Source organism: Gigantopelta aegis, chromosome 13 (genome assembly GCF_016097555.1).
Source record: "Gigantopelta aegis isolate Gae_Host chromosome 13, Gae_host_genome, whole genome shotgun sequence".
In the NCBI taxonomy this organism is placed as follows: Eukaryota; Metazoa; Mollusca; class Gastropoda; order Neomphalida; family Peltospiridae; genus Gigantopelta; species Gigantopelta aegis.
Window position 1 is genome coordinate 18,446,596 of NC_054711.1, and position 16,460 is coordinate 18,463,055.

The 16,460-nt window shown below is 39.2% G+C and overlaps 1 protein-coding gene across 1 annotated transcript; it reads left to right on the top strand.

Moving 5' to 3' along the window:
* Positions 1 to 4,177: 4,177 nt before the first annotated feature.
* LOC121387183 lies at positions 4,178 to 8,258 on the top strand. Its single transcript, XM_041518208.1, has 3 exons — positions 4,178 to 4,321; positions 4,901 to 5,147; positions 8,122 to 8,258. The coding sequence occupies exons 1-3, from the start codon at positions 4,178 to 4,180 to the stop codon at positions 8,256 to 8,258; spliced, it is 528 nt and encodes a 175-aa protein (XP_041374142.1).
* Positions 8,259 to 16,460: the final 8,202 nt, after the last annotated feature.

Here is a 16,460-nt window from a genome sequence, read left to right on the forward strand (position 1 = left end):
TAGTACATTCCATAGTATGAAAAAAGGTGTTCTCTGTGGGAAGGTATAGTAAAATTAATTTAATGTATTGATAGTTTGTCTCAGAGCCGATTGTTTTCTAAGTTGCATACAAAAATAGCATTTTATTATTATTATTATTATTTTTATTTTTTTTATTTTTATTTTTTTACAAAAAACATGTTTGTAGAATGGGACTGACTAGGCTATAGACACTTACTTGTCTGAACTTTATTGTTAATGAAAATGTTCTCGAACTGTAAAGAAAAACCTCATAAATGAACGAGATGCAAACAACAACTCGGATCTGGTTGATTGCACGAACCGTGCATGACAAAACAAAACTGACCGGAGTTGGAAGCATAACGCAGTTTGGGACGTTGACGATATGCACCCCAAGGTCGTTTTGGTGTGGATGCCGTCGGCTTGTCACTTGTTTTGTGTCGCAGAAAAATTGTTGGTACGGCCACCTTTTTAAAAGCCATAACAGATGGTATTCCCATATCTCGCTTAAGCCAACAAGCCAGTTCGGTCGAATCGAAACTAAAGTGTCTGCTGTCGCAACGGTATCCGGCATTTTCTTCCAGTCCTGCCTTTCCATGTTGTTTTAATCAAATTCACACACAGCTTTCTCACAGCAACATTACTAGGAAATACGTGAAGACTAAATGTATCGGTTTTTGTATTGCTACAGCCGCCAACAACACGCCGTTTAACCATAATAAACACACGAGAAGCAATGAACAATGACGCTGACTATCGAAAGGAGTTCCCTTCGTGACGTCACGGATGAAATCTTACGGAAATTCCCGAAACGAATTCAGCTGGTTCTGTTTTTCAGGGGAATATTTTTAAATTGAAAATATACCGGTATATAATTTAATTTTTTTCTTATTATTATTATTTTTGTCTTTAATTTTCTAATCATATTAAATAATATGCTGATTGATACAGCTCAATGCATCATACATCTGGAACAACACTTTAAGGGCGACATGTGAATATTATTATTAGTGTTCATTTATCTTCATCATCTTCGTCAGTACTGGAATCATCATCGGTATCGTCATCATCTACTTCGTCCAAATATTCGTTGATTCAGGAACGATACTTATTTAATTTAGAACGAATCTGTGGTCTCACATCACTGTTGGGATTCACCGACTGTAAAAGTGTCCAAGTGGTGGGGCCTTTGTCAAAGTGATGCATATATGTGAGAAAACGAGAGTATGTGTCTTTAAATAACTTCCATTGAAATATCTTCATGTTTCTTTCAATCACATCTTAGGACATGTTGTTTTCTTTGTGGCGTTTCCTCTTGCTTTCGAAATAGTCACGATTGATGTCGAATTCACGCTCGATCATCAGTCGTACGCCTTTGTTTTCCAGATCGGGCGAAGGCTCTACTTCATTTCCGTCCTCGCATGTTTTAAATCACAGATGTCACTGCAAGTCACTCCCGTCTTTAAAGACTAGACCACACGTATCCTCTTGACTTTTTTTTCAGATAGGTTCCTACCTCATCATCTTCTTCGTCATCATTTTCGTAGGCGGGTATACCCGGTAGTTTTCTCTTGAATACGTCCCTTTGCATGATTTTCATGTAGAACTCTTTCTCTGACAGTTGTTGCAACTCTTCTGAGGCATTCGCCGTTACGCTTATACTTTTATACCATTCGGATGGCCCCGTCTCTAAACCATTAGCTTGTAGGCGCCGCCAAGAGTTGTCCGTAGGGCCTGTGGGTAGCTTCTTCAAACCGATACATCAAATGACGAGTATTTCCAGGATACATCTGCTGTGCCAAAGTTAGGACTTGTTGTTTGTTGATGGGGTTGTTGAACAGTTCCAGATAATGACAGTTTCTTCTCTGTGTTGGGTCTTTGCTGTGATACAAGTTCTGGTGCATGGCAATCACAGAGAGGTTTCTTTGGTGACACCCTTCTGTGAACAGGTCAGTGATACAACCACAGCAGCAGCATCCGTTCACCATAATCACGTCGGGACCCATTTCATGTAGAAAGACATTTTTGGTATACAAACTGCTAAGGGATGGTAAAATCTTCCCAACGCCTCAACGCATCACCTGGCTCTACAAACGATGGCAACCCATCTATGACATCATTGGGGCAACCGTTAGGGTGAAATTTGTTCGAGGCATACTCGAGAATTTGGAAAAGGGTCGGTGTTTGGATCCCAGAATCAGAAATCTCATTGTGTTGGACGACCTGATGTCTACAGCTGGAAAAGACCATCGTATTTTGGTGGTGGTGGTGGTGGTGGTGGTGGCTGCTGCTGCGGCAGCGGTGGTGGTGGCTGCTGCTGCTGCTGCTGTGGCGGTGGTGGTGGTGATGGTGATGGTGATGGTAGTTGTGGTAGACCGTTGAAAATGTCTTAACATGGCTTCAGTACTCGAGAATGTGAAACCACATGACATGAAATGACGATATCTGACCCACATAGTTCCTTTTATAGTCTTTTTAGAAATTCTTCTTCTTTCCAACCCGTACCACTTTGTTCTTGTCGTTTGTGTTGCTTCTGTTTCAGATCGATATTGGCTTGCTGTACCACCTCTTGCGTTGGGGAGACCATGACGAATTTGGGTTCTGTGGCTTTGTCTTCTTTTTTTCCAAGCGGGATCATAGACTTCAAGACATCGATCCACGCTGTACATCATCTGACTTTCCCCACCGCGTTGAACTGGAAAATAAGGTTGAAGTTTGCCTTATGCTTGCAGCTTGTACAAACGGGTCCACTTATCCACGCCAGGAACGTGGAGCTTGTACTGATCTGACATGTTACTTCTCTGAAGGTTCTACCTCAAATGACGATATTACCCATTACCCTTTTTTATACTCTATAATGTCGCGCATGTGCATAAACATGTAGTTTGAATTTGTGTGATACGTATGGCCCGTGCCCTACTCCAAAACATAGCTTATGCACGGCTAGGGGCATTGATAATTAATAATAAACAAAGTGTGTTATTTACATGTTTATTATACAATACGAAAAGTAGCACACTCAAGCAGTATGTGTTTAACGAATGAACACATTGTTAATATAGGGACATCTCGGGGATAGCATGTAATGTTCCATCACGGGATCATCTATCTTCTTCCATCCGTAGGCACGTAGGCTTTGGCGAGTTCGCTTGGTCTCTGGCTCATCTGGATGGGCCACCGACCAAATGCATAGAGTCTTCTGTAGAATCTCATTTCGGGATGATGACAGAACAAATAATATCTCGAGAGGCCATCCCATTCGTCATCGGCGTTGTAGGCAACATCGTAGGCAGCGTCCGTTTTATATTCTCGAGAAGCATCCGTTTGATCTGTGTCATTCGTAGACTTGTTCTCATTTTATTTGGTAGTCACTCTTTTGCATTTGATCGTGTGTCTTTCGAGACATTTGCATACCAAGTTATTGTCACTGCTACCGCTGGTACAACTGCTACAACTACTACTGTTGCTGTCCATTCTAGAACATCCTGAAGCCATTTGGAGCGTACGTCGTCTATCTACAAAGGTCTACTGACGAACAACGCACAGTTCTAAAATCTAAGGTTTTTATACACAATTGGGGTTTACCCTGTCGTTACAACTCCGAACATGTCTGAACACTTTCGAAACGAGTCTAATGTCCAGGATTACATTCCAAAGATGTCATGGCTCCCATCAGATTCTGATGATCCCAAGTGGCACGGTATGACATTTATCAGCTCTGGCACAAAGTCATACATACCATCAAATAATTTCTGAAGTTTTTCCCATTGTTCGCCATTGAGTCTAACACCGCGACGTGAGGGCTTCAATTCTTGCCCGCAATACCACTGACGAATGACCACTCCCTTATAACTCGTCTCAACGAAGACGGTGCCTTCGAGATGTTGTGATGTGTCCCGTTTGAATGCCACTTGTTCCGACCACTGTTTTACCGTCAGAGGGACCCCTTTCTTGGTAGGAAACAATTTACCACGATCTTTGTCAAACTGATGAATGTGAATAGCAGTGTCCCCATTCCACGTTTTCGCCACCACGAATATGTTACCACCAAAATCTATCTGACATCTGGTTTCATTGTTTTTTGTAGTGCTTCTTGAATATCCCGATGCCATTATATATAGCAACTTTTCTAAGCGAATGCCATTCGTTCTAACTCTAGGGGTTTTATACCTTTCGAATGGCGTATCGACGCTATCTCGAGGTCAGCACGCAAAGATGTGTGAACACGTTTATAGAACTGGCTGAAACCAGTTTATTTTTATCCACACTCATCCCCGACAGCTGCAAAATCCAGTATGTTACACTGACGCCACGCTTAGAGGTCAGGTTCCCACGCTCACATCAGCCTCTTTTTCTTGTAACCCAATACCCCACTATACGAGTCATTAACGACTTCCGTTCCTTTTCCTGTACCTGATCCCCTACAGCTGTCAAACCCATTAACCCCGGTCAATGAGGTTAGCTGACAGCTGCCAAAGTCATTAACCCCCATTAAAGTATGTCCTCACACTTAAAGGTCACCCAGCTGCTATAGCTATTAACCCAGGTCAGCTGACAGCTGCCAAAGTACTTTAACTTAGAGGTCAGCCACGCAATGACGTCATTAGACCACGCCTCCGTCAACCAATCAGAGCGCAGGATAGATCACGTGACCTAGCTCATTTGCATATATTGGTGCTTCACAGACGCACCTACTACTTTTTTCTGCATATTTACAAGCGCGGGCGCGAAAAACACACACCAACACACACACACACGCACACACACACACACACACACACACACACACACACACACACACACACACACACACACACACACACACACACACACACTAAGACTTAAGCAAACGTAATATTATAAAATATAAGATGTAAGCAGTTCATTGTGTGATTATTAGGCCATTGAGTATGCTCATAGTGGGTTATCTGTTTCAGAAAATATAGCTCTGGACAAAGTAACCACGCAGAGTTCTTACTACAGACAGGTTCAATATTCATCACTTGCTGTAGATGGAAATTTAACACAAGGTTCATATGCAAATAACTGTATACACACAGCAACCATGGATCCGTTCACCTGGTGGCAGGTAGACATTGGCAGAGAATACTACATACACAAGATAGCTATTCACTTCAGGACAGACTGTAAGTTGTATCAAGTCTTAAATATACAAATAAATATTTTACAAATTGTATTATAATATAAAAATAAAATAAATCAATTTGGGTGTTTAAAATTAGTCGATTCGAGTAGCGGGCTCACTTTTAAATTGTGTGCGTCTATTTCTCTCTCTGCGTATGCGTGTGTGTGTGTGTGTGTGTGTGTGTGTGTGTGTGTCTCTCTCTTTCTGCGCGCGCGCGTCTCTCTCTCTCTCTCTCTCTCTCTCTCTCTCTCTCTCTCTCTCTCTCTCTCTCTCTCTCTCTCTCTCTCTCTCTCTCTCTCTCTCTCTCTCTCTCTCTCTGTTGTGTGTGCGTGTGTGTGTGTGGCATAATGCTGAAAGGCAACACCCAGTTGAAATTGTTCTAACTTGATCGCACAGAAAAAAAGCTCATCAATCAACCTTTTGTTTCCAGTTGAATGCCTACTCGACTTATTATCTCGAGACCACGACTTATTATCTTGCACTTTCAACTTATTATCTAGAGCATTTGACTTATTTTCTTATTATCTCTTTAAAGTGTTTGACTTAGTATCTCAACCGTTTGACTTATTATCTCAAGTGCTCGACTTATTATCTTGAGCAATTGACTTATTATCTCGAGTGCTCAACTTATTACCGTGAGTGCTCGATTTATTATCTTGAATGATTGTCTTATTATTTGAAACACTTGACTTATTATCTCGAGTGCTTAACTTATTATCTCGAGTGCTTGACTTATTATCTCGAACACTTACTTATTATCTCAAAATATCAACATATAATTTCGACTTCTCGACTTACTATCATAAGTGATCAACTTATTGTCTAGAACTCTCCACTTATTATCTTGAGTGCTCAAATTATTATCTCAAGCTCTCAGCTTATTATCTTGTGTAGTAACTTATTACCTTGAGATTTCGACTTTTTATCTTCAGCGCTTGACTTATTATCTCAAGGGCTTGACTTATTATCTCAAGAGTTCAATTTATTATCTCAGGTGCTATCTCAAGCTTTCAACTTCTGCATGAAGACTGTACAGCCAAATAGATAATTACAAAAAAACCCATATATGTTTACTATGGTCAATGTATCGGTCGTTTGACATAATGATTTGATAGCTCGAGATAATAAATCATGAGCTCGAGATAATAGCTGGGATTCTGACATAATAAATCGAAGCCCCAGATAATAAAATAAGTGCTCAGCATGACAAGTCGAGATCTCAAGATAATAAGTTGAAAATTTAGATTTGAGACAAACATGTGTGTGTTCTAAATATGCCATCATAGTATATTTAGGACATACACTCATTTTTTCTTACATTAAATAGCTCGAACAATCGGCATATTAGTTTGAGTGTTCGATTTATTATCTAGAGTTCACGACTTATGATGAAAGTTAATATTAACGGGTGCTCGACATAATACATTCATTGCTCGATATTATAAGACATGAGTTCGAGATAATAAGCCAATATTCTAACATAATAAGTCGAGGCTCAAGTCAAACGTTCAATATGATAAGTCGCGAGCTTGAAATAATAAGTTGAGATACTTACATAAAATAAAGTTTAAGTTAAAGTTTGTTTTATTTAACGACACCACTAGAACACATTCATGTATTAATCATTGGCTGTTGGATGTCAAATGTTTGGTAATTTTGACATGTAGATTAAGAGAGAAAACCCGCTACATGTTCCATTACTTGCAAGGGTTGTATGTTGTATGCACCTTTTATCCAGTTTTTGGTGCTCTAGCTAGACAGTGCCCACTGACGGGAATAGCCTAATATCGCGCACAGCGTTTTTACTTTTCCGGCCCTTTACATAAATTAGTACCAGATAATATGTAAAGTAAATAAGTCGATGTAGCAAAAAGTTAAATTGTGTTTTGTTTATCAATACCTCTAGAGCACATTGATTTATTAATCGTCGTCTGTTGAGTGACAAATGTTTGATAATGTTGACCTAGTCTTAGAGAGGAAACCCACTACTTTTTTTTCCCATTAGCAGCAAGTGATCGTTTATATAGACTGTCCCACGGACAGAATACCACATACCATTGGCTTTGATGTATCAGTCGTCGGGCACTGGTTGGGATGGGGAAATCCCATTCAGATCCTATTATCGAAGAACCTTAGGTGAGTGGCCTAGCCGACTGAGCTAGATCCCGTCAAATGTACACGGGTTTTAAAGTAGGGAAGACATAAGTGTCCTAAATATACCTCTCTATTTAGTGGTAGTTCGTAATATATATATATATTAATTGTTACTATTAGTGTTGTTGTTGTTGTTGTTGTTGTTGTTGTTGTTGTTGTTATTGATGTTATATAATTAGTATTTTTGCTGACACAAGATTGTTCGGTAATGTGCAATAAACCGATTGTGTGTATGTATGTTTGTGTGTATGCGTGTGTATATTTGCCTGTGTGTGTGTGTGTGTGTGTGTGTGTGTGTGTGTGAGTGTGTGTGTGTGTGTGTAAGTGTGTGTGTGTGTGTAAGTGTGTGTGTTGTGTGTTTGATAGTCATATATTGGTAAATAATGGAAACACATCACTAACACCGACAACACAGTCAGTAGCATGCCGGCATGTCTTGTGTACTGGCAAACTGGATTTATAAGGAACGTAACATAATTACATACTTGATAGTATGCAATACCTATAAAATGTGTGGTGTTTTTGTTCTCATTCTAAACACCATAAATTACAATTAGCTGTGTTTAAAGCACACTATTCATTTGTTAAATGATAGCACGAAAGTAGCATTGTCTTTATTCAAAACACTAATATGGTTATATAAAGCGTGCTAAACACTTTCTCATGTCAGTGTATATAGAACGATAGTATTCCAACCTTAAAATATGTTAAATGGTTTATGATGTATTTTAATAGCCTACTGATGAAACGTCTGGTGAACTTAATTGAACTGACCTTTAAGTTTGGATTTTACAAAACGTCACTATGTTCTATATGTACAGATAGCATCCGCAGGAATGGTGTTGAGGTGTACAGCTCTGTTGATGTAAACCAAACAAACACTGGTCACCCGTGTGGTTCAGCAACATCAAACAGTTCAGATGTGACGTGGATACCAAAATACACACAACATGAGTGACACAGCGATGGATTTCTGTGAAGTCCAAGTCTTTGGTAAGCTATTATGTTCGTTGCTTGTATCATAATCAAATTAAACCAAATTCTGCATTATGTTCATCATTTTCAAATAATCCCAACCAGTACCGTTCCTACAACTGGTGTTTTAGATGACGTGGCATCTGTAATTTAGTCCCAGTACCTGATTTCGTTTTCATATCGAGGTGTGCTTAATTTTTATTTTTTTAAATTATTATTTGGACCGTGTAACTCTGTAACTAGAGTATTTACGGGAGGATGTGAACCAAACTGGGTTGGACTGACTTGTCGCGGTATGTTATATCTTACAATACATATGTGAGCCATTCTGCCAGAATGTGTCACTTTGCATAGTAGTACCTTTGTAAACATGATTAAAATATAATGTTTTATAGTCATGTATTATCTCTGGTGAATGTATTTAAAAATCAAGCAGGATTGTACGATGTTATTACTTTATCAACTTGTTTTCCGGAAGATGATCTGATAGCTATGTCTGCCATGTTACGGTGTTGACATACTTTGTTTTCTTTCAATAAAACATCAAAATATTTTATACGTGATGATAATTTACTGATTCATATTTTGAGTAGCCCATCAAACACCAAAATAACATGAACATATTGTATTTGTTTTAACAAGGAACATTGATGAATCTTCCAACTGCCACGAAAATAGAATGTTGGACGCAATTATTATATTTTCACATAAATGGCCAAAACAATAGGGGTGCAAAGGAATATTTGATTAGCGACACCTCAATGCAATTTAAAGCTATTTCATGATGAACATGTGGTTATTTAGACACTTCGTAAAGTTACTGTATTGACATTTTTAAAACAAAAACACTAATTTTTATCTCAATATTGTTGATTATCTATGTTGAATTGCCAAGGTATCATCGAAGCATCCATTTATGATGATATCTGAATGAATCATATTCATTTAATGCAACAATATATTAATTATGCCTGTTATGGTATTGACAGAGAATAAACATACGCAGTGACCACTTCCTTTTTTGCATGATCATTTATAGAAAACTAAAATTGACCTGTAATTTTTGTTAATATCATTTGAAAAGATTGTGGTTTCCTCTACTTGGAAGGAATCATGTAACATGTCTTGGTTTATTATTATAAATCGTTGACTGTGTTGCTGATCGCCGTTATGGTGTTGATGTGCTATTTACAAAATGAGTAACAAAGAAGGATACTTTTTTGGGGTAAAATAAACCATACGTGTAATTTCAGGCTAAGAATACATATGTTGCATCCTCTAGTCTTTAATGATCAACTGACTGTTATAAAATACTAATGAGATAGGAGAGAGAGAGAGAGAGAGAGAGAGAGAGAGAGAGAGGAAGAGAGCATGTGTTGAGAGAGAGAGAGAGAGAGAGAGAGAGAGAGAGAGAGAAGAGAGCGGGGGGAGGGGGGGGGGGAGAGTTTGGTTTATTTTGATTTAGTTTCAGGTCTCATGGTCTTGATTTTGTAACATAATAGTTTCAGGTTGTTCAGAATAGAGATAGAGAGAGAGAGAGAGAGAGAGAGAGAGAGAGAGAGAGAGAGAGAGAGAGAGAGAGAGAGAGAGAGAGAGAGAGAGAGAGAGAGAGAGAGAGAGAGAGAGACGACAGACAGAGACAGAGACAGAGAAACAGAGAGAGAGACAGAGACGGACACAGAGAGACAGAGAGAGAGACAGAGAAACAGAGAGACAGAGACAGACACAGAGAGACAGAGAGAGAGAGAGGGGGGAGGGAGGGGGGTATTAAAATATTGTTTCGGTTAAATAGACATTGTATATAGCGTAGAACTTGACGATTTGTTAAATCGTTTTAGTTTGTGCTGCTGGCACATTTGGTGCTGACTGTGACCAATTCTGCCACTGTGGAGATGGACCATGTAACTCTGTAACTGGAAAATGTACGGGAGAATCTGTGAACCAAACTGGACGGGACTGACTTGCAGTGGTATGTCATATCTTAAAACACGCATATGTAGACCATCAACATGAACGTTTGTATACATAAAACTAAGAAAGACAAACACGCACACACACACACACACACGCGCGCGCACGCGAACAAAGATAGAGGCAGACCGAGAGAGAGAGAGAGAGAGAGAGAGAGAGAGAGAGAGAGAGAGAGAGAGAGAGAGAGAGAGAGAGAGAGAGAGAGAGAGAGAGAGAGAGCGTTTATTTTTTAAAAAGAGGTTAAATAGACATTGTATATAGCGTAGAACTTGCAGTGGTATGTCATATCTTACAACACGCATATGTAGACCATGAATATGAACGTTTGTATACATAAAACCTAGAAACACAAGAAGAGAGAGAGAGAGAGAGCGAGAGAGAGGGAGAGAGAGAGAGAGAGAGAGAGAGAGAGAGAGAGAGAGAGAGAGAGAGAGAGAGAGAGAGAGAGAGAGAGAGAGAGAGGGGGGAGTATTAAAACATTGTTTCGACTAAATAAACATGGTACATAATCTGTATGCGTACACAGAGAGAAAGACAGACAGAGAGACAGATTAATCATTCATACAAACATTATCGATTATTATCCCACATAAGTGTGTCATCATGCGTAGCTATTATTTTGTTTTCTATGGTTTGTTGTTGTGGTTTTTTGTTGGTTTTGGGGGGTTTTTTTTGGTGTGTGTGTGTTTTTTGTTTTGTTTTTTTTGTTGTTGTTTTTTTAATGCGGTAATATAGCTTGTCTTTCAATTTCAATGAGTAATTTTTATCATTTTTCTGTATCACTTGTGGCATATGACAGCATTTCTATTATTCTAAACAACGTATTCATGTGCATGAACAAAGTAAATACTAGACCGAAAATTTGTATAAAACAATTGATTTCATAATTCAACATTTTCAGAATGTGATTCTGATCACTATGGTCTTATGTGTGAAAAAGCTTGCTTAATCAGACACTGTGAGGAACCAAGTGGTAAATTAGCATGCAAAGTGACTGGACGATGTGATAACGGATGCATGGCAGGATGGATGGAACCAGACTGTACAGATAGTAAGACAAATCTACTCGAAATATCTCAAATAGATTAGTACACATGTAGTGTTTCAAATACAATAAAACTCTTTTATGAGTTTTATTATGAAATATAAAAGTGATTTTCACTAGTGATATTGTTATTGTACGCATTGGTTCAAGGAATTATCTGTTTAATACAAAGTGGCATAATTTCGTTATTTATGATCGTATCACAGTCATATTTGACATGACATGTAGAGGCATTTTCGTTACAAAACAGCGTCGCACGAGGGCGCTGAAATCAGTACCTTGTGTGGCCACCAGCAGCAGCAATCACTGCGCCACATCTCCTTGGCATAGACGGAATCCTAGCCCATGCTTCCTGCACTGCAGTGCACGTGACAGTTGAGGAAGCTTCTGAGGCTCTGGGCCACGCTGGCGTACACGTCTGTCCAGTTCTCCAGTCACCCTTCTCAAAGCAGGTATGCGTCCAGCAGTGTTTGTTGCTGTGGCAGTTCGGTGACGCAAGTGCAGAACCCGGATGTAGCGATCTTGTGCTGCAGTTGTTATGCGAGGTCTACCACTTCTGGGCCGGTCTTCAGCTGATTGAAACTGCTGGTACCTGTCCCATAAACGTGAACTGGTGCTCTGATGGACTTTCATGTGGTGTGCGACTGCTGACTGTGATTCATCAGGTTTAGTCTTAGCATCTTGTAACTCGTCTACGTCGAAATGGAAATGAGGCAGCATTGCGAGCATTGCAGCTTTAAATACCCATCACTACCCCAATCTTTTCCCTGAATTTCATATGCATTCGCCACAATCGGACCATTTCACGCCGATTTCCTGCAATTGTCGCACAACGTGCGTTAAATTTGTTTTAGTGTGCATTAGGGCATGCTGTCCCATTCCAGGAACATTAACAAACATGGTCATTCAGCAACATTGTACCAAAAAAACCCAACTACGATATTTTGTAAAATCAAACACTTTTATTCTTTCCCTATCACCTATGTGTTTCTTTTTTGACAGAGTATATTAGTGACTAGCGTTATCATTTCCAAATATCGCTGTGAGTTTGACATAAACCATATCTTACTCTCCCCCCCCCCCCCCCCCCAGCGCTCTCTCTCTCTCTCTCTCTCTCTCTCTCTCTCTCTCTCTCTCTCTCTCTCTCTCTCTCTCTCTCTCTCTCTCTCTCTCTCTCTCTCGTCATGTTTTAAAACTTCAATTTAGTAGTGAGCGGGAAGTCAGTATAGGAGCTTTCGGCTGCCTATTGAGCTATTGAAACACATCCTATGCAGTAGCCAGTATCAGAATACGAACTCCGTGTCTACTAAGCTTAAGGGCGATAGCGTACCTAGTATGCCACCGCAGTTTTGTTTTATACTGTAAGTGTCCATCTTATTCCCATATCACTTTACCCAACTGCACAATGGCTCCAAGTCACTTACCTATAACAAACAGTTGCGATAATAGTCATATAGTAGACACCGAATAGTGACAGCAACTTTTACTTCTGTTTTTGTTTCGGTCTTTCTTGTATTGTCTTGGTCTCCTGCCTTCTCTCTGTATCTGCCTCTCTGTATGTCCGTCCGTCCGTCTCTCTCTCTCTCTCTCTCTCTCTCTCTCTCTCTCTCTCTCTCTCTCTCTCTCTCTCTCTCTCTCTCTCTCTCTCTCTCTCTCTCTGTCTCTCTCTCTCTCTCTCTCTCTCTCTCTCTCTCTCTCTCTCTCTCTCTCTCTCTCTCTCTCTCTCTCTCTCTCTCTCTCTCTCTCTCTCTCTCTCTCTGGCTATCTGGCTCTCTATTGTCGTGTTTGAAAACTTCCATTAGAACTGAAGCTTTCATAGTTTTCATGTACAGGATGTCTAAACAAAACGTTTGGGCCTAGTTGCATGTTTAACTGTAGTCAACGACACTGTGAGGGAGATAACTCAGAATGTGATGCTCAGAATGGCGTTTGTTAAGGAGGCTGCCAGCCAGGTTGGAAAACCAAAGCTTGTACTGAAAGTAAGCATCCATTGGTACACAATTAACTACTCATTATCAGTTTGATTAATCTGAATGAAAATACAGAATTGTTGTTTAATTTGGTTTTCATTTTAGCATGCCTATTGGTGAGACCATCATGCATTATTTTTGATAGCACGTGGGTTGTTTACACACGTACGTGTGTTAACAATTTCAGAACATAAGACTGGCTGCACCTAGGTGATGACCAGGTCACCAGTGCCAGGCATTTAATAAAAAACAACACGGTGGAAATACATTCACGTCTGTTAGATACCATTTATTTCACAACTCATTGCTTGAAAACGTATCAAAGTCGTTTTCGCCCGTTAGATACATTTTAGAACAACTCGTAATGAAATAAATTGTATCTAACGGCCACTCATGTATTATTCTCTATTTACATGTTTACATTCCGGAATAACAGTTTCTGGCAAGAGTCCTTTTGCAGATGCATTTTCTTACACGAGTCAACCCTTCCAATAAGCTTTGGTGCATTTGTAAGCTACATAGATTTGTCTTCTTGAGAAAAACACATAAAACAAGTCTCATAAATATATTCTAATGCAATTAGTTTTGAACTGTACCAAAAATATGATATAAAATTCATTGTATCTGTTCGTAACGTGACGTTGCTTTGTCTCTTAATTGAAACATATTATGTCAAGTATAATTTGAAATAAATAGTAGTTCACAATGGTCATCCAACGTCTGGGCGTTGAGGCAAATTGACCAATGAAAGTGGAGCATTACCGTCCGTGCTACAGCTTTTTCTAGTATGGCTGTCTAGCATCTTTCTGTCAGTTGATTTCATTATAAATATACATGAATGGCATATACTAAGCAAACATCAGTTATTTGTCATTTTGAGATTAAGATGTTTCTCTCAGTGCCCTTATTTGCAGAAATTACATTTTCATTTTCATCCCAAAATGGCCGTTATTCTAGAAATATAGATAACTCATATTTAACGCACCTTACACACATATTGAAAAAAAGATACACTGCAGAAATTATAATGTTTAAAATAAGTAGAGCATATTCAAATATAACACATTATAACAGATATGTATTTTTATTTTTTTATTCCAATAATAATTAATGGTAAAACTCAAGCACTCATGTGACTTAGGATTGGCATTTAATATTACAGCCAGGATAGTGATTTAGGTCCAGAGGAGACACAGATAGGCAACAGGGGTGGTGCTTGTCAATTTGACGTTTTCGATATTTGCACTAGTAACGGGTAACGTGGTACGCTCCTGATTAAACGCCCAATAACATTTTGAGGGCTCCTGTCTTATTCCTCTTGGAGAGCGGTGCCTAATTCAACCAAGTTGGTTGGCTGACGTTGACGTTCTGGAGACGTTGACGTTCTCGGAGACGTCGTCCGATGATGTCCCACATGTGCTCAATGAATGAAAGGTCTTGGCTGGCCACAGTAGTGTGGTGATGTTCTGTTGCTGCAGATACGCAGTGACTAGTAGACTCTGCTGAGCACTGGCGCTGTCGTCCTGAAAAAACAAAATGGAGTCTAGCCTAACGTGCGAAGGGCGCGACGATCGGTGCAAGGATGTTGCCACGGTAGCACTGCCCAGTGACCCTCCCATGAAAAATATGCAGCTGGGTTCTGGAAGGCATGGTGCCACCCCACACCATAACGGACCCTCCTCCAAATCGACCATGAGGACGAACGTTGAAGTTGGTGAAACGTTCATTGGGACGTCGCCAGACACGCTGTCGTTGATCATGGAAGTCTGAAAACATTACCTGAACCCAACACCTGTTAGCCATAATGTCTACGCCGTGTACGTCATTGATGTCTGGCACCAATGTGTCTCGCAGTCAAATGTTGGGTAACGTAGGATTGACATGTGTGGATGTTACTTCTATTCAGTCTGTTACAAATAATCTGACCAGACACTGTACATAACGCCAGTTGTAGCATGGAGTATTCTTGCGATTTGATTGGCTGATTGACCTTGATTCCTCAATAGCTCAAACGTATTGGGGCAAGTCTGTAACTTGTATGTATGTATGTACATGTATGCATATGTATATGTGTATGTGTATGTGTATGTGTATGTGGTATGTGTATGTGTATATATGTATATATATATATATATATATATATATATATATATATATATATATATTTCAATCTTACTATAGTGGTAAACACATTTCCAAACCGTGTGATAAATTTATCTTGTATTGCACACAATGTTTGTGCGATTTGGACCAGAACTTTTAAATGGGGAATGTCATTTTTATTTTTACAGCAGTTAGCGCGGTTTTGTTACTGACGTCATATATGATTTACAAATTACGTGACATCGTATTTCAAACATTACACAAGGCTGCCGCAGAATATGATTCTTAACAAAAAAGGTGTTATGACATTAAATTAAAAACTGAGAAAGATATATATATATATATATATATATATCAATTTCTTTGGTCCACAAAACCTGATATTGCCCTCAGTAACGATCAATAATTGTTTTCGTACATAATAAAATCCATAAACTTGTACATTACTGTTTTATTTATCAGAATCGAAATATGCTAATTATTATAATTTCCCGCAAAATGTGTTCTAACTGATGAGATGTATTGACGTTACGTAATCCTATGACGTCTTATGACAAGGAGAGGAATGTGGACATAAATAGTTGAAACATTACCAAGACAAAAATTAAATTCGAGAAATTATGACCAGTAATAGTGTCAAAATCATATCAATAACAAAATAAAATAAAATAAATAATAAATAATATATAATAAATCTGAATACATTTAAACTGAACAGTTACTGATTACCTTCAAATGCATTTTGTATTTGCAACATAAAATCATGAGAGTGCCGATTCCAACTGCATTTGATGTATCATGTACGTGTCTAATCTGCCCGTGCAAGTACTGTAAGGTCAACGTGGTGCAGGGGTGAAACATTCTCCACGAGAATGGCTAATAGTCCTCTTTTGAGGCACCTTGTTGGTCGCGAGGTGCATCCCATAATGCTGGGTGATGGGATCCTGCTGGTTGAGTTTGGGGCATATCTGTGGATATGTTTTGTGGCAACTCAGTACTGTGGGCTGGAGTTCAGCTCGAGAGCACACAACCTTTGTTTTGTTTACAGTAGCCAATAACAAGCATTGTTTTAATTACCTTTTGTATTTGTTGCTCT